Genomic DNA, 19,843 nt, shown 5'->3' with positions numbered 1-19,843 from the left:
ACGTCCACAGACTCCTTTAAAAAATTCCCAAACATAGTATACTTTGCATCCGAATATCAGGAAAACACTTTAACCAGTGATTATTAGACCTTTAAGGGTTATTCCTGTAAAGTTTCAGCTCAATTAAAATGATACCTGCACTGATTTTAAGTGGTATTTTCAGTTTATTATATAGGAGAAGAATACCAGCAACTAAAAATAATGTTACTCAGTAAATAATAGTCCCTGTTCATTAATAATCTTCAAGATTAATTTTTTTTAATTATAATTCGTCAATATCTAGTCTACTTCTTACCGGGCTTTGACCTTTCCTTATTACTTTTGTTTCTCCCTGTGAACTGTATTCTGTTTTAAGAGAAAAGTTTTATTTTCAACTCTTCTTCATCTTCCTCAAAAGTGACCCTCTTTGTACTTGTTTTGAAACGCAAATTCAATCTTGGCGTTCGACTCCTTACTGTAGGCAGTAAAGCCATCGCTTGCTTCGTATTGCCATTCCACGTCTTTAGCAAGGAGCTCAGCTTGTTCACGTCGTTTTACTCTGTCAGTTACGTCGTGTAATATATCATGGATCGCAGACAAAGCTCCCAAAATATCTTCATTGTTTCCTTCCACGATAATTCGACTTACAGCAACTTCCACTAGTATTTTGCAGTCAAATTGACTCTCAAGTGTGCGTATCTTTCTTCGATCATTCTGGTCCATGCAGGCTATTGCGTCGTTAGCAATAACTTGCCGTTTGCAATTTTCGTTGATCATAACTTTAATAGCATTCACAGCAGCATCAAGATATTTTTGATCACCGCTGTACACATGAAGAACAATTTCGGAGCTTTCGTAATGCTCATCCATATCGACTTCAAACCAATCTTCCTTTCTTTTTCTTAGTGTCATGTTTGTTTTTTGGGAAGTTCTTCTTTTCGGTGTTCCGAAGCTTTTGAAACTTGACGATCTACTTGCTGTTTCATCTCTGAAAGCCTGCACGGTGAGGTGATCTTTGTAATACAGAACAAACTTTACTTCTTTTAGGGAATTGGGTCGACTTTTACTGTTGTAAAAATAATAATAATCTCATTAAATGTTATCAAACGAATTTTCTACGAATATAACATATATTATTATAACATATTATATTATTATGACATATTAATACAACATTTACAAAACGTCATCATTTTCCCCCTTCAATTCTACGCCTTTCATCCGAAATCCATACATTCAACATATATACAGTTAAAGCTAAAGATTGCCAAAATCTGGTCCTCAAATATACCTGAATGAAATAACTTCTTCGAAGGAAATCCGAGCCACAACTTTACGTGGAAATTGTAATACACCAGTTCCAATTGCAGGAATTGCAATGGAATTTGCCCCTCTTCTTTCTGCAAAGCTGAGACATTTCTGAAGAATTCCCCGAAGTATCTAAAAATATAGTTCAATCAAAGATGTCCATATCTGCTTAATCAATGACTAAGACATTTTTTTTATTTTCTACGCGTTTATTAACACCAAAAACCCATGATAAATTCGTACGTTTTTGGTCGAACTAGGGCAACCATACACCAGTCCTAACAAATATGAACTTAGTAAACTTCAATAATGGTTTGTACAGTAAGAGTTTGAACCAAATTTAAGGTTTAAGAATTTTAGAGGCTTTCAAATTCCACTATCAAGTGACGGAGGCCATGTTAGATAGCAAGAACAAAACAATCGTTTTACATGAGAAACCATTTAATTCCCCAGAGCAAATGGATTTTATTGTTCTGGCATCTAACCACAGGCAGTCCAAGCTGTATATTTGACAACGCCACGTGATGGTGCAAAGCCTCTATTCATGAGTTTAAAGAACTTGTTAGTGCTAGATTGGAATTTTACGCGTTTTCCCGTGTACATTTTTTCGCCTTTGTTTTCAGACTTTAAACATGCGCATAATTTAGACTAAGTTAAGTTCACTCAAGCTCAGTTAGTAATTTTTCAGTTCAACGTCGACCGTCTTAAGTTACACATCGTTTTGTAAGTATTTATTTCTATTTCTTTTGCTTTCCGTTTACTTTAATCGTTTTCTGTCTTATCGTTAAATTGTAATCTTTCCTTCATTATTTAGGAACTCTCTCTAACACAATCAAATAAACGAAACGAAGAGTAAGACGAGTGTATTTTTTACCGCAATACCGCACCAATAGAACTAGCATTTAATTGTTGAAAGAGGAGTTTCATCAATGTTTTTAAAACACAGATTGCCATTAAATGTTTTCCATTTGGTGAACACCCAGGTGGCTGTAGTGGTTGGGGTCTGTTATTATGGAGAAACAAATTGAATCGAATATAAATGATTCATCACACGCACCAAAGGCCAAAATGGTAAGATGAGCGCCACAGAGTTCATGGATCGCTGTTAAGATATTGCGTTAATAAAAACACTAAAACGATTATTCGCCTCATGCTCAGTGAATATCGATACAATACAATATTCAATGCATTATAAAATAACTGTTATAAATCTCGCGTTATGATTGATTGTAAGCGCGTGCTTGATGAGAGCACACAGCACGCGCGTGCACTTTCAGTTGCGTCATTCCTATCTAAAATATCGGTTACGTTATTGTAAGTTGTATTTTATAAAAGAAATAAAAAACTTGTTTGCTGTGCTGTCTGGAGTTAAAATGCACTTGGGGATTGGCAGAACACTCGAGAAGTGTCGACAAGGGCGCTAGGGCAAAAATTGGTGGTTTTTTAGCCGTTAGAAACTGTTTAAACTGTTATTATAAAATAATTGGGATACTACGCGCGCTATGATTGGTCGAAAACCATGTTTGATGAGATTATCAAAACACGCTGTCGTTATTTTTAATCTATCGCGCGCGCTCATTGGTCAGTTTGAATGAGACGGCACCGTAGGGAGAATTTACTTCTCATTTAGACTGCTTTTTTTCGATCTTTTCGCGCGTTTGCTATTTTATAAAACAAATCAAAAACAGTTTTCCGTGTTTGATACTCTGATCAAAACACTTGGGATGTTTGGAGAACACTCGAGAAGCGGAAAACCACTCCGCTACGCGTCGTGGTTTCCTACGCTCCTCTCGTGTTCTCTCAACATCCCGCGTGTTTTGATCAGAGTATCAAACACGGAAAACTGTTTTTGATCTGTTAACTCATCTGTTCTGTTATGTGCTGGCTTGATTTATTCAGTTTTCCCGTCTATATACGCCAAAAATACTGTGACCAACGGTTTAATCGTACGTAACGAACTACTCTATCCTATACCTGCCTCGTGACCGCTTACGTAAGCGTACGCATCGGTTAATAAGTTAATAAGTTAATCCAAATCCCCTAAATAACCAAGAATGAACAGGGGTAGGAAAAGAAAGGCCAATCTATTGTTCTCTCGTGACCCAAACAATCTTTTTCAATGACAGCCCCCGTCCGTGACTTTTTACAACGTTCACGTGTCGTGTTAGATGGTACCTCTCACGAGTCGGGGTTCGAGTTTGGCCGAGGCCAGTTCGGCTATATCCGAAGTTGGTTCGTTAGGTTTCGTTGGTTACACATCTGTCATCGCTCAGTAAACAAATTGCCACCGTACCTTTCACTTTACTCCTATTATACGAGCAGACGAGAGAACAATAGATTGGCCTTTCTTTTCCTACCCCTGTTCATTCTTGGTTATTTAGGGGATTTGGATTAACTTATTAACTTATTAACCGATGCGTACGCTTACGTAAGCGGTCACGAGGCAGGTATAGGATAGAGTAGTTCGTTACATACGATTGGACCGTTGGTCACAGTAGTATTTTTGGCGTATATAGACGGGAAAACTGAATAAATCAAGTCAGCCAGCACATAACAGAACAGATGAGTAACAGTTTAAACAGTTTCTAACGGCTAAAAAAACACCAATATAACGGAGTCTAACGGCTAAAAAACCACCAATTTTTGCCCTAGCGCCCTTGGTGTCGAGAATCACTCCGCTACGCGTCTTGCTTCTCCTAACACATCTCTCATGTTCTGCCAACCTCCGCGTGCTTTATAACTGCATACAGCACGCGTGCGCTTTTCTATTTCTTCAATAGATGAATGTAGAAGCATAAGATTAAATTGTGACAAATGAGCGCGCCAAATTTATTATATTTACTTGTGTAAAAATACCAATTAACGATTATTAAAAGTCGATATTCAGGATAAAGAAAACGTTTTAGTATTACTTCCGATCTGGAAAACTTTGAAAAACTTTGAAAAGCCGGTCGCTCAACCAATCACAACTTGAGAAACTCTATATCAAAGTCTAAAATTAAACTAATCATAAATATTATTTTATAGTCATAAAAACATACCTTTTCGCCCTTTCCACTGTCCCAGCCTCCACAAACAGCATGGAATACGTGTTGACATTGGAGATGACCTGGTTTAGTTACACCAATTTCTCCCACTTTCACTGGTGATATCTTGCTACAATATCTCTGCAAATCCGGTCCTGCAGCCTTACTAAAGGAACGTGCGCAGGCATTATTCTGTAAGTTCAAGTCTTCTCCAGCTGTATTAACCAGAACATCGGCCTGTCCGCCAATAACAATAAGCATATCATTACGGCGAAAAATCTCATAATATACATATTGTAGTGTGTGTGTGTGTGTGTGTGTGTGTGTAAGAATATATATGAAATATATATTTATACTGCGGTTGTTATGCATCAAATTGAACTGTTCCTCCCCAGTATATGATATAGGAAGCAAATTATGCAGCTGCTAATTATAAGATTCAGAAAAAAATCTAACTCTTGAACGGGATTAAAACCCGTGCCCTGGCGATTCCGGTGCCAAGTCTACATAATATAATAATAATATACATTTTTAGACAGACATCTCAAAATCTCGATGCGTTTACAATTTGTAAAATAGAGTAAAATATGTATAGAACATCAAAATATATATACAAATATACTTATTGTTTCTTGTTCTTACTTTCTCTTGAGATATATCTCCATTGCTAACGAATATTGAAATGCCCTCAGAAGTGGTCAGTACTTTACCACTTGATGAAGCAAGAAAAGAAGTGGAAGTTGACTTGGACTCTTGATAGCGATTGGAACTGAGCGAAGTCAGCTTGGCCATTCCTTCGTTGAATGTTCGTTCTTTACCAAACTGCCTTTTCATTTCATCAAAGAACGCTTTTACGGTCATGTCATCAATATTTGTAAAATGGACCTCAGAGAGATTGCAATGAGGATTCTTCTGGAAGAAAGTTATGACGGTTTCCACCAAAATACTTGCACAAAGATCAAGGGGAAATCCAAATATGCCTGCACTACTGACTGCAGGGACGGCTATTGAACGGTAGTTCTTTGCACTTTCGAGACAATTCTCAAAGGTAAACCTTAGGATATTCTTCTTTCTTCTTGACCCGCTATCTCCTTGATCTCTGAATGAATCCCAGCGAGGACCAACAGCGTGGATAATTCTTTTACATGGTAGCTGTCCAGGTCCTGTTTCCAGCACATGGCCCTCGATAAGTGGACCATGTGTGTTTATGTATCTGTTACATTCACTTTGTATTCCTTGGCCGCCGACTCTAACAATATCCAATGCCAAACCTTCAACATGCTGAAGATTCTCGTTGGCTGCATTGACGATCACATCCACTGGATGTTTCGTAAGATCATCTTTATAGACGACGAGCTTTTTCCTTTCTATTGTGGTGTAGCTGCAAATTACCTCTCCATTCGCCACTCTTTTGGAGCCAGCCATTCCTTTCGAAAAGCTTGCTCCCTGCTCCTCCAGCTGATCCAGGTCAACTAACTCGACAGTGCACTTGTTTTCAGCTTCTATGGCTTTAATAACTTTAGCGCCTTTGCTCGACTTAAAGATCTTTTTCATGCCTGGTTTATCGATTTTAATTTCCTCGTCACATACCTCTTGGACTAAAGACATCACAAATTCTTTACTTTTCTCAATGCCTTCACGTGTACCAGTTAGTCTTATTTCACCGCAATCACCTGGCTGTATTTTTACAAAGGCATCACGCAATCCGGCATGAAGATCTTTGATTTCATTGTCGAATCTTTGGAAAAGGAACCTTGAGCAACCATCGCTGACCGCGACGTTGTCTTCCAGAATTGTATTTTTCTCGATGTAGCTTTCCACAACCGTGAAGCATTCTAGTGCATCATGCTCAACTCCGCTTATCCATAGCGTTTGACACTGTTCTTCAAACCAGATATTCACCACGGTTTGTGCTTCCTGGAAGCTCGCTACGAGTTCATTCCATTTTCGACTTTGGATAACTGGAATGTTTTCGTCTTTGAGATGGATACTTCTTTCTGTTGAAAATGACTCGATGAGCTTCATTGCTTGTCTTGCCTGGTCCTTGTTTATGGCAAATATTGAAGCTTCATTTTTACCTTTCCTTTGACCATGGACAAGTACCGCTTGTATCTGATTTTGTGAAAGAGATTTACAAACATAGTCTCTTCCCTTGGGAGTCTGGAGGACTCCGATAATTCTTTCAGGTAATTCTAAAATTTCTTCTTTGACCTTGGAAAAGAACTTGTACAACTCAATACTTATTTCCTGGAGACATTTTCTGGGCCCTTTTATGATGACTTCTCCATCATTTTCTTTGACTTCCATGTCAACATGCTTGTTAGATACTTGAAGGTCTTGAAAAAGATCAGAAATCTTCAAAAGAGCCAGTTTCCCTGATCCTAAATCTTTCTCCACCGCTGTTTCGATGGAATCTTGTAGAGCTTTGTCGTCTTGTATCCCGCGAACCAATGTTTCTACTGCACTTACTGCTATTTGCAGGCAGTCATTTTTTCCAGTAATTTTAATCTTATTTGCTGATTCATGGGTTGTGAAATCAGTATCACTAAATTCATCCTTAGAAGTCAGTTCTTTCTTGATAGCTTCCAGTACTTCATCCCAAACTTTAGCCTCAACACTGATTCGCTGGCATTTGAAATCGCCAAAATATTCCTGCAGAAATTTAATTCGTTTTCCCCAAGGCTGACCTTTATTTGTCGTCTCTTCTTTTTCTGTCATTACTGCAGACTCTTTTTTGGTTGTCCACTCCAAGTCAATTCCAGCCTCGTCTAGTAGATCCTGCAGTTCATCTGAATAGCACCTTGAAATACAAGCCATGATATCTGGGTCTATATCGATTTCTTCAGTTTTCTTTTTCTTGTTATGTCTTTTCTTTGTTGCTTTTTCCTCACTCAAGAAAGGGTAAAACATCTCCATTTGTAATTCTGCGTCCTCTAATACGTGTCTTTTACTCAAGGCTTTATCAATAACTGACAAATAAAATGAAATTTAAAGAAAATTAAAACTATGAAATCAGTTGTAAGGAACTTTTGGTGGTTAAGGAGGTTTTTACCTTACCTAGCTAATATGTTGACAAAATATATGGCAGACAAAAAGAAAAAAAAGGAAAAAGCAACAACAACAAATAAACAACATCAACAAATGCATATAATACCTGAAGGATCATCAAAGTACACAAGTGCTCTTCCTTGTCCTTGGAGGTCTACTTCACGAGGCTCCACTCCACATCCTTTTCTTTCATTTTCAAAATACAATTCTAATGAATTTTTCGTTGTTTTGACATCTAAACCTGACACCTGGATACAGCAACAGTATGGAACGCTTTCCAGAATGGGCTTACAGCCTTCCAGGCCTCTTTTATCGTTTTCCACTCTTTGTGCCAATTCCTTGAAATCTAGAGGGGAAAATGAGTTATTATTATAAGTTTAGAAAGCAGAGTGTAAAAATGGGCCAATGCAGAGCGGATCAAGAGGTGGAAATAGGGATAAATAGTCCCCCCTCCCCTCCCCCTTTGCTCAATTTTTTCGGTATATCGTTAGTAACAGTTACCACCCTTTTCCTCGAATTCCTGGTAAAACCTACTAAAGTAAGAGTTAATTACCTCGAACGGAGGCAATAAGCCATATACATCCCGAGGGCCGCAGGCCCGAGGGATGTATAGGCTTATTGCCGACGTTCGAGGTAATTAAGTATTTTATTTATCAATTGAGAAGGTTTTCTATCAAATGTTGCTCATTATAAATGCGAACGGTCTATATATAGTTATTAACCGGGTTAATAACTATATATTGACCTCGCATTTATAATGAGGGTTATAACAAAAATAAAGCCTTGTGAATAACAAAGAAAACCGTGTCAATTGATAAATAAGTTGTAATAGTCGCCCCGCTTCTAAAATTCCTGGATCCGCCCCTGCAATGAGGTATTGCTTTCTGGGACGTTCTTGAAATGAATTCCAAAGAGAGTTAAGGATTTGAAAACTTTAAATGTTGCAAAAACGACTGCAATTTACCTATGGGCTCTTTAAACAAAATAAGAGCATTGTCATAGGATCCACGCTGCACGTGCTTTACTTCTGATCCATTGCTCATTTTTTCCATGTATAACTCTAGACCATTTATTGTTGTTTTAGAACTTAAACCTTTCACATGAACCCTGGAGGGATCCAGTGGTATTTCTTTCTCTGGCTCCTTGACTTCTATTTGCAAGTTGTTATCATCAAGTCGATGTTGATTGCCAAGTAGCCGTTCTAGACCTAAAACAAATTAACAAACGAGTTGTAAAAAAAAAACACACATAAAAACAGGAGTATGATAAAACTAATTTTGGTTTTATTTTTGAAACTTTGCATGAATAAGTGGAGAGAAAATCAGGGAGGGGAGATGATATTGTAGCTTCTGTAATAGCTATGATCCATGCAGTTAGTTTTCCGCCAGAAAACCAACATGTCAGAATCTAAATAAAAAGGGGGGAATGGTTATAATTCAATTTTGGATTAGTTCGACTTACATTTAACGTTCCGAAACTTTACTTCAGCAACACGTTCCACTTCATCAAACGATAGGTCTTCTACCTCGCCTCCCCCAGAATGTCGAGTGCTTTCGAGGTAATTTATCAGCGCATCTTCTGTTGTTATCTTCGATATACCACTTACTACAAATTCGAGGGGCAGCGCTTCATCTGAGGGCGTATCATTAATTGATTTTTTATTTCCTTTGTGAAGTGTCTCCTTATCATCTCTAGGGTTTACCAAAGCCACGCTTAAGCGGGCATTGTCTAACTTGTGTTTTTTATATTCTGCCACTCGCTTGGCATCTGTCAATAGGGGAAAAAATGTTAAGTGACTCAATTTGTTTCAGTATTTAACATGTTTGTAGTATCCATAGCTTTTTGCTAGCTTATGCGTCGTCTAGAATCATTTTTGTATCCTTTTTGGATGAAGAGTGGTCTTCAAATCGACACATGCCCATCACGCATCACTATACACTGACACAGGCGCAGGCGCAGATAGCATTACATGATCAGTTTTTAAAATAGTTTTCTGTAGCTTCACCGAAATAGTGTTTAATTAAGATGCTAACGGTCTAATTGGTATAGCTGAAAATACATTGTCGTAATAGTAAGGTCAGGTTTTTTTTGAGAATCTGTTCAGTTCCCAACTCACTGCCTGTTAATATTTATGATGTTTGAATGTTTATTGCGGCTTTTTTCTTTGCAAGCTGTAACCGGCTGAGCACAAAATAATACTAAACCAAAGAACAATGGAACATTCCCAGGAATATGTCCAAGTTGCCCACTTTTTTCGATTCGCACGTACAATGTAAGAGGTTGACACATTTACTATACAAATAGCTATACTATACATACGCAAAGCAACCTCGAAAGGTGTTTACATTTTCCGCGGTTTAACAAAAATCGATGTTATAGTATTATAGGGCCGTAGCAAGGCAAAAAATATTGGTGGGTATTCTAGAGCTATCATGCCACGCCCATAGACATTTAAAGATAGCCAAACGCAAGGTAACGCTTGGTAGATCTATTGTTCAAACCAACCTGGCTGCCACGTGAAAATGGCCTATTGACGGTAATCGGTGGATGTAGGTTGCACTTAAATGGCTTTATCTCAATCTAGTAGTATTCTAGAATCAGGACACGGCTAGCTTCGTAATGTAATAATGTATCTTTTCTTATTAAACGTAACTCTGTTGTCCCGTGCTATATATGACAATTTAAATATTAGCCAAAGCAGTTGAAAAATTATTGGGAGTGGGGGGAGGGGGGGGGGGGGGGGGGAGTCCCCATTACCCTGACCCTTGCTACGGCCCTGTATATCAACTGTCCTCTTTGTTAAAATTGAGGCTTTCACTTTACCTTCGTGATAACGAAACACTACAATTGCAACGTTAAGAGTATTCTGTAGTTCCACCTTTCTCACAACTCCCCCTTTTGATTTGTTCTTGTTTTCAAAATAGTTTTGAATCGAATCTTTTGTGGTTCGGTGTGACAGATTACTAACTCGTACTGTACAAAGTTCTTCAGGATCGCCTGTTTCGTTTTCATCACTGCTGCTAGCGCTGTTTTCGTCACTCGCGGGATCATCGTCTATGTCTCCAGTTGACCATGGTTGGGTTTCTGTCCTTTGATTTCTTGATGGGACAGTGGTGTGTATGGCATAGCCGTTGATAACATGTTCTCTTGCTAGAATGTTACTTGCAACTAAATTCAAGTAATAATAGAATTTATGACTAAACTGACAAGTATTCACGAAATTCAAGAAATCGTAATATGTAAACTGAAGTTTGAGTCCACTGTCCACTAAAGGCGAAATTAGTAACAATTATAATAATTATTAGTATAATTATAGACCTAGCTTTGATGATAGAACCTTTTTTTGAACCCGACAACGTTTTTAATTAGGTGTTCATATTTAACAAACTCATTAATAATGCATGAGAAAAATACAATAGACATCATGACTGTGAAGACTGGGCAGATTCACTTTTATCTTGAGCACTTTAGTGAAACTACCTCTACCTCTACCTCTACATAAACATATAAATGTCTTTAGTTTGGTTTTGGCTTTTTCTCTTTAATTCAAATTTCCTAAATTGGAGTGCTGAGACTAGATTAAAAAACGACCACAATACGTCTCTTGGTTTTGATGGCTAGTGGGATGCAATCGATTGGCTCGAGGCATAATTTACAGCAGTGTGAGTGTTAAAGACAAGCTACTTAAGAGTAGTATTCAGTAAATACCAAGAAAATTTTAAATACCTTGGCAGGGCAACCTCACCAAATCTCATAATATTCCATGCACAAATAGGCATTGAGGTACTATTCCAAAAAATGCTAATAGATTTTTGAATCTCAACATTCCTGATTTTTTTAGGGCCATCAACTCTTGAGGTGGTTCATGACCCAAATTTCAAAATCAATTTAATGGATAAAATCAGGTCACCAAAACAACATTTTTAGTTTGATATTCAGACTTTTTCGGGTTTTTCCTTGAAATACATCTTCGCTTGAACACAAAACAGCATTTTAGCAGAAATTAATAGCATTTTCTAATTTTGGGCTTCCTGTGTTAGGAGCCATGTTTTGCTCGGTTATTAAAAAGCTAAAAATTGTTCAAATTCAAAGCGCTCTAGCTCCCTGGCCATACATCCAAATAAAATGATTTTACGTTTTCAAACACAGCAAGTACTCGGTTTTCAAAATCCAGAAGGACAGCTCTGGCAAGGCAAATGTTGCCTAAAAAATCACATGCTGAATACACCATGATTGTGTGAAAATACAAAAACATACCCGCATTCGATATCAAAAGTATTTCTTAGTTTACAAAATATCAAAGCAAAACCAGTTGAAAAATGACAATAAATATCTATATTTTCAATTTGTGTATTGTTTATGTACATAAATTTAACACATTTTGCAATTTGAGCCCATTTATAAGCACAATTTTGCAACTTTCTAGAATTTAGATCCAACAATTTCTTCTTACCTTTAGTCCTGCTTTTGTGTACAACTAGAATATTTTTCAGCATTAAATAGTACTCAGTTGTCCTTCTTCAGATTAGTTCTGGGAAATTATCGATCAAGAAATATTTAATTGGGCAGTAAACAATGACAATCGAACGATAATTTCGAAGCTGATTGTTGAACGATTGGACACTAAGCGATGGGAAATTTAAAGCTTATACCATTATCGTCACGGCATTCCAACTGATTATTAGCGAATATTCTGAATTCAAGGCTCTTTTTCAATTTTTTTTTCTTTTTTTGAGGAAATCTGGGGCTGATAGACCGCTAAATGTACAGTAAATCGCAATGAAAAGACAATTTCTGCAGGCTGTGGCTGTTTACAATATTGTTATGCATGAATTCATGATACATACCGCTGACCACACTTCTCGACTTTTTGTAATCTTCATTTATTAAAAGGGCTGAAAGAAACAAAAATAACTGAATAATGATAATGATATTGATAATGATAATAATAACAATGATGATAACAACGATAATAATAATATGAATATATTTATAATGATGATAACAATAATAATATTTATCATAATAACAATAATAATAATAATGATAATGATGAAACTAATTATAATGATGATGGAAGATGATAATATCATTAATTGTGAGAAATATATTCATAGTTATGATAATAGTGATGTGATAAAAATAAATAAAAAAATTAACGACAACTGCATTATACGTACCATTGTATCGTAGTTTAGATTTGACTGCAGGAACAGGTCGCCACAAGTTTTTTGAGTAGTGCAATATAAGGACCCTTTCTTTTTCCCGAACCTACTTTGATCAAATTGACATCAAGCTTTTCACATAGGTTTTTGAGCAGTGGGATTGAAAGTTTGTTCAATCTGTCTTTTTTTACCAGGTCACACACGTTATAGTAATCAATTATAATTGGATGTGATATCTGGATATTTCTATCCACCAGGTGATGCATGTCTTGTAACATCATCTCCTCGGCTACAGCTGAAGCTTGCTTTCTTTCACTTTCATCACTAACATTGTCCCGCTTTCTTTTTGATGAGATTCTAGAGAAATATCCTTTAATCTGAACTTAAGAAAGAAATTCGTCGACACTAAAAATGCACTTCCCCTCATTGTCTCTTGCTGTCCTCATTTCCAGAGATACTTGCAAAGGATTATACTTCTTCCCGGTTTTCGCTCCTGATTCAAACTTTTTATCGAGGTATTCCTTTTGTTTTGCTGTAAATCTCGACTTCTTTCTCGTTAGACGTAGAGCCCAGCCCCGAAGAAGTGGGTCAGTAGATGTAACGCTCTCATGGACCCCTGATTTTACATTACCTTGCGAATTCACATTATGGTCGACTAGTAACTTTTCAGCATACATGACTTTTGCTTTGTTTAGAAGAGACTCCCTTTTCTGTCTTTTATTCACATTTCCCATGTTCTATGTGCCAGGCCAGTTTTCCATAACTTTGGTACACTTTCACACAGCCTTCGTTTGGGCAAGTAAAAATGTGAACCGAATCACTTGAATCTTCACTTGGTGCAGTCTCTGAGCCTTCGTCTTCATCACATGCTTAGACTACTTTCTTTGGTTCTTTTATCACCTGGACTTCTTTAAACCCATCTCCAGAGAATGTATTATACACCTCATTAATAATTCATAAGCTTATGGTCCAATTGGAGCCACCACACACATCACGTGCATGAACCTTTATACCCGATAAAGTCCTCTTCATTAGTATTCAAGTGATTTTATATAAAGACACATGTGATCTTTATATAAAGACCACGCGAATACTATGAGGATGACTTCATCAGGGATGAAGTATGCATCCAAGTTTAGATGAAGACATAGAGCTTCATCCAGGTCATAGTCAACCCTAATGATCTTTGACTAACGTGCCTGTCTTTGCCTTGGCACGCAATATCCAACGTGTGGGAGCTTCTATAGAATCTGGTTGCGCATGCCCGTGACGTCAAATCTCTATCGAAGTATAAAAATCCATGTTCGTGACGTGTATGGTGGCTCCAGTTGAACCGAAATCTTATAAATTGTTCTAATAAAGTGTTTTAAGCAGTTCAAAAAACTCGTAGATCGTGTTTTATCAGGTATAAAAGCACTCGGCTACGCCTCGTGCTCTTATACCAGATAAAACACTCCTACTCGTTTTTTAAACACTACATAGCCATTCAGTACGAGTTGTTCCTCCAGAACCTACAAAAAGAAGATGAGTATCACGAGATGGGTAGTTCAGCTTGATCGGTTTAGAAGAATGCTGCCCAGTTTTATCAGACTTTTTTTGGAATATCTACAGAAAATGAATGAATGAAGCCTTTATTTAAAAATAAACTAAGTAAATAAAGCCAGGGTAGTCCCTTCAGAGCTAAGTAAATATTTACAAAAATAAATAAATACAAATAATATCAAAAGTTAATACAAAAGTTGCGTTACATACATATGTATAAAATATTAAAATCTAAAAATCTAAATCTATATCTATCTATAATATATAAAACCTACAAACTATTTACAAGATAAATTTGTTATATAAAATACATCCATTATAATAAAAAGACAGAATACTATATACTTATTGACTGAGTGGGAGGGCCGTACGGGAAAATATTTGACTCGAGGTCATGTCCGTACAAATGACCGAGAGCCAAATATTTTCCCGTACGGCACGACCGAACTCAGTCAATAAGCATTTTATCATATGAGCCTCGCGAAAATAAAAATAATTAAGAAAAAGAAAGCGCGCGGATTCGAGCAGGGCTGGACGGGTTTTTCCGGCCCGCTTACGTCAACCCGTCCGGCCCCCATCACGTGACTTTTTCCAATGGTTTTATTAGAGCGCGCGAGCAGGGCCGCACGGGTCATATGATACTGATAAATATTATCTCAATTTTCATTTACCTTCAAACTTTGACCAAGGTAAAAATTGTCCCTCGCCTATTGAATATGCTTGCCAAGCTTTAACATCCTTTTCATCAAACTGGAAATTGTTCAGGCTACTTATTCCTTCCCACTTTTGTTCAGGCGTATCAATTTCACTATTGACGATGTCTTCTTGTACAAATGTTACTCTTGCGCCAGGAATCCCGTTATGTGACTCCATTGCTTCTTTAAAATCCTTTGCAGTAACAATGTCATGGCCTTCATTCATATAGATTCTAACATGGTTTTTCACTGTGACGGCAAAGCGGTCACAAGGACCCTTACCGCCTTGTGGATCGCAGAAGTCATAACGCTCAATTTAAATGCCAGTACGCTTGCTGATTTCTTGACAAGACACAATAGTGTTTATCGAATGATAACAAGCAGCGTTATCAGAACGATAGTACGTTTTCGTAATGCATGGGTTTTCTGCTTTGAGTAGAGCCATTACATTCTCCATCATCGACACTACATCGCTGCTTTCCTGTTTGCACTTCTCGATAATGTGAATAAAACACTGGGTATGAAGAATACCTGCTATCTTTGTTGTTACATGGCTAAGATGTCAAGAAATCCCTCGCTTGGCAAACCAGTTTCCTTGTGACTCGCAAAACTGCTGGGGGAGGAATTTCATCGCAAAGTCGTCAACTATGAGCACGGTGTGTTCATCGAGTAGTTCCATAACATCATGTTTAGCCTTGTCCTGATTTATTGTCCTTAATTGATGTCTCTTATATGCTTCAATGTTGTTACTGGCTTCACTAACTATCTACGTGAAGTTGTCTTTCTCGTCATCATTTGAAAACCGAGTGTGCTCAACTTCAGATTTGATTTCATCGAGAGTGGCTTTGAGGTCTTCACAGCGGTCATGAGTTTGGTTGTGTAGATGATCATCACAAGTTGCTTGAAAAACGTTCTTGCTGCTGTTACTGAGAGAATACTTTATACAATGGTCTGGAACGGTTGAATTCTCAGATATGTGCACCTATCAAAATAATATTATTACCATAAAATACCGTGTTGTATATTGTGTATGCGATATCCACTTCCATGTCCTGGGTGATTCACGAGTGCTTACCTTGTAGTCACTCTTCAAATACTGTTTTCCTGATAAAAGTCTGCCTTTGATGTCTTCAGCTTTGATGGAATCCATTCCACATTCTTCTAGAGTATTTACAATAAGCGCGAGGTCATCAAATGCCTTACCAGCATCAGCTGAGAAGTAGTCCAGACCCTGGAGACTCTTTCTGGTTGACGCGCTGCAAACTGATAGTACACTGACGACTTAGAGTGCTTCTACTCAGTGGTGTCTTTTCTGTCTCCTTGGCATAACTAAGGTACTGGTCAGTTATCCGCTCAATTATTGATACTCTGATAACGTTTGGAATACGAATAACTTGGCCAGATTCAAGTTTCAGGTTTTTCTCGCCAAATGGTAAATCTTGCACTACATAGGAGCTTGTTATGAAATTAATGAAGTCTTCTAATTGGCACGGGTCAACTCTCTGTCTGTTCTGAGTACTGAAGGGAATTGGAGTATCACGACCATATAACGTTTTATGTTTCCTTGCTTCTGTAACACGGTACTGTGTCAGACCTGGAATGAATTTGACCAACGTTTTGTAGGGAGCAAGGTCTGCTATAACAGATAAGATCTGCCTTCTAGTAGCCCATGTACAGTGTAGTTGCATTCTGATAATGACTGGAGGTACTTTGACTCCTCGGGAGAGATTTGGTGCTCCTCAGGAATTATGCCAAGCGCACTGTCTATAGAAGTATTATCTTTGAGAAACTTCCAAAGCCCCCCTGGATTGGTTGGATAAATCAGTTTAATGACTACGAAGATGATGTCATATGCTTTGCTAATGTACAATCTTTTGGTTCGTTCTGAATGCTCACTCATTTTATCGACTTTTGGTAAAGGATCAATACCACAACATGTAAGAAAATTGTTCAATAATTGTCTTCTGTATTCCAAGACATTTTTGCGTGTGTCATCTGCAATTAAGCTTTTCCTCTGCCTCATTTGAGCTGTTAGGTTGATTGGCAAATCCGTGTCGTAGTCTGGTTCTTTAATGCTTTATTGAAAGCATACAAAATGGTTAACTTGTGAACTTTTAAAATCATAATCTTATAAAGTCACTTTGTGCATGTCTGCTGATCAATATATATCTTTGTTCTTGTAGAGCGAAGACGCTGTTGCCCTTTCAAAGACATTTCAATGCTCCCTTCTTAGGTTTCGCAGAGCTCCACCAATGTTTCTTCAGGACGGTCGATATTTATGATGGATATACTATTGAGCTTCTCACGACAATGTCTGCAAATTGCTATCAAAAAAGGGAAACAAATACACCAGTTAGGTTGCGCATAAAAGTATTAATAAATGATATTCTTCTTACGCAATCCAACTGGTATACAGACTCCGTTCAGAATTTTGATTTTCACTGCATACTGATGTGAGCAGCCTATATCGCCTTTCCTGCTTTTGGCTGGATGCGTCGAAATGGCATTGGGCACACAGCAGTTAATTTTTCCAGTTTTCCACCGCATCCCATATTCGTCACGATAAGAAGAGCAAATGCTGAAGGAATGAAACTTTTCAACATTTTTGAGTATACCTGGAAATATAATAGCATAAATTAAAAAATACCATATCGTATTGTTTGGTAAAACCTTTGACATTAAGACATGCTAACATTGGACTTTGTTAAATGATGTGCTACCACTGACCAATTGTAAGATTAGAAGAATTCTTTTAAAAAATATATGAAACAGGTTAAAAAAAGCCTAGAAGAAAGGCGTAGGGTGTCATATTGCATGTCTCCAAATTAGTTTGTAGTCTCCAATTCATGGGTTTCCTGTGTTGCAAAAACTAATATTTGGAAAGAAAAGCAACCCCACAAATCAACCCCTAAAGATTAAAAGATTAAAGAGAAATTAGGCAATGTTAAAATAAAAGATCAAGCTCTCAGTTCACGAAATACAATAGATGTGCAATAAACTACATTATTATTTCAAAATAATAGATTGTGTTACCTGCTCGAGCCAGGATCAGCTGCCATTCAGTCAGTTTCTCGTTTAAATTAACCTTGTGGTACTTCAAATAACCTGATATATCACGATCGCATTCTTTTAACTTAATAAAACTCTCTTCTTCTTTACATGTATCGAAATTATTTAAAAGCTTTGAAAAATCACACTTATTACTCATAGTTTAAAGAAGGTAAACACAGCTGATTCCACCTGGTTCCCGCGCTTTAGTTTGCGGACATGCGGGATGCATCATGAATTCATGCATAATATTGTATAAACAGCCACGGTCTGCAGAATTTGTCTTTTCATTGCTATTTACTGTACATTTAGCGGTCTATCAGCCACAGATTTCCTCAAAAAAAAAATGGAGAAATAGCCTTGAATTCAGAATATTCGCTAATAATCAGTTGGAATGCCGTAACGATAATGGTATAAGCTTTCCCATCGCTTAGTGTCCAATCGTTCAACAATCAGCTTTGAAGAAATTATCGTTCGATTGTCTCTGTTTACTGCCCAGTTAAATATTTCTTGATCGGTAATTTCCCAGAACTAATCTGAAGAAGGACAACTGAGTACTATTTAATGCTGAAAAATATTCTAGTTGTACACAAAAGCGGGACTGAAGGTGAGAAGAAATTGTTGGATCTAAATTCTAGAAAGTTGCAAAATTGTGCTTATAAATGGGCTCAAATTGCAAAATGTGTTAAATTTATGTACATAAACAATACACAAATTGAAAATATAGATATTTATTGTCATTTTTCAACTGGTTTTGCTTTGATATTTTGTAAACTAAGAAATACTTTTGATATCGAATGCGGGTATGTTTTTGTATTTTCACGCAATCATGGTGTATTCAGCATGGGTTTTTTTAGGCAACATTTGCCTTGCCAGAGCTGTCCTTCTGGATTTTGAAAACCGAGTACTTGCTGTGTTTGCAAACGTAAAACCATTTCATTTGGAAGTATGGCCAGGGAGCTAGAGCGCTTTGAATTTGAACAATTTCAGCTTTTTAATAACCGAGCAAAACATGGCTCCTAACACAGGAAGCCCAAAATTAGAAAATGCTATTAATTTCTGCTAAAATGCTGTTTTGTGTTCAAGCGAAGATGTATTTCAAGGAAAAACCCGAAAAAAATGTTGTTTTGGTAACCTGATTTTATCTATTAAATTGATTTTGAAATTTGGGTCATGAGCCACCTCAAGAGTTGATGGCCCTAAAAAAATCAGGAATGTTGAGATTCAAAAATCTATTAGCATTTTTTGGAATAGTACCTCAATGCCTATTTGTGCATGGAATATTATGAGATTTGGTGAGGTTGCCCTGCCAAGGTATTTTAAATTTTCTTGGTATTTACTGAATGCTGCTCTTAAACGACCTAACTGTTCCGCTATTCCGTCGAGGTTTTTGATCAAGGAAACTAGAATTAGAATTATTTTTTAATGAAATCATAAATTTAAGAAAATAAAAATGCAAAGAATAATCTAGCTACTCACCAACTTCATCCTGAAAAGTGAAAATAGCGTCTCCTTGATCCAGATATTCAGCATCTATCACCTCTCCACCTCCAGACTTCTTGTTGCTTTGGAAATACATTATTAGGTCTTTACGAGAGATTTTGCTCCCTTTCGGCAGACCAGTAATGAGAACTCTATTTCTCTCCATTTGGACTCGAAGGCGTACTTTTTAAGCGCTATTGATCAGTATACTCTCACAGGCCTGGAAAGCCAACGTTGAAATGCTTAGTTCTATCGCTGACAAGCAAACAAATAGGTGTAGTTATTCGGCGAAATTTCCCTAAATACTCGTTATTCCAAGAATCAAAATAGAGTAATGACGTAAGCGAAGCCTTACTTCGTAAATATAGGATTCTTGGAAACACGACGTCAGAAAAAAATATACATATTTCTTATGGCTTTATTAAACATTATATGTATATTTTTATTGCAAAAACAAAGATTCAAGCGTATTTTATTGGCTTCTATATTTTTGTAGTTAAAATTATTTGTGCAAAACAGTTTTATTTATATATTTTTTGTGTTGCGTGAC

At 37.1% G+C, this 19,843-nt stretch overlaps 1 protein-coding gene and 1 long non-coding RNA gene across 3 annotated transcripts; both read right to left on the bottom strand.

The window, feature by feature from the left end:
• Window positions 1-390: 390 nt before the first annotated feature.
• Window positions 391-19,603, bottom strand: LOC116297733 (protein mono-ADP-ribosyltransferase PARP14). The gene is made up of 9 exons (XM_089034056.1): window positions 19,291-19,603; window positions 10,185-10,529; window positions 8,823-9,128; window positions 8,326-8,568; window positions 7,468-7,707; window positions 4,956-7,282; window positions 4,329-4,550; window positions 1,271-1,419; window positions 391-1,045 (listed from the first exon to the last, which is right to left on the bottom strand). The coding sequence occupies exons 1-9, from the start codon at window positions 19,457-19,459 to the stop codon at window positions 391-393; spliced, it is 4,656 nt and encodes a 1,551-aa protein (XP_088890182.1). The 5' UTR covers window positions 19,460-19,603.
• LOC148909239 (uncharacterized) lies at window positions 13,696-17,749 on the bottom strand. 2 transcript variants are annotated; one of them, XR_016120518.1, is made up of 4 exons: window positions 17,160-17,749; window positions 15,839-17,087; window positions 14,740-15,745; window positions 13,696-14,037 (listed from the first exon to the last, which is right to left on the bottom strand). It is a non-coding gene; the product is annotated as an uncharacterized LOC148909239 (long non-coding RNA). The 2 variants fall into 2 exon arrangements; XR_016120519.1 differs by lacking the exons at window positions 15,839-17,087; window positions 17,160-17,749 and having other exon boundaries at window positions 14,740-15,805.
• Window positions 19,604-19,843: the final 240 nt, after the last annotated feature.

Source organism: Actinia tenebrosa, unplaced genomic scaffold (genome assembly GCF_029948245.1).
Source record: "Actinia tenebrosa isolate PJP-AT-01 unplaced genomic scaffold, QUT_ActTen_1.0 PGA_scaffold2__45_contigs__length_23673736, whole genome shotgun sequence".
NCBI lineage: Eukaryota > Metazoa > Cnidaria > Anthozoa > Actiniaria > Actiniidae > Actinia > Actinia tenebrosa.
The sequence above is the reverse complement of the archived record's forward strand: the minus strand, read 5'-3'. Positions and strand labels throughout refer to the sequence as shown.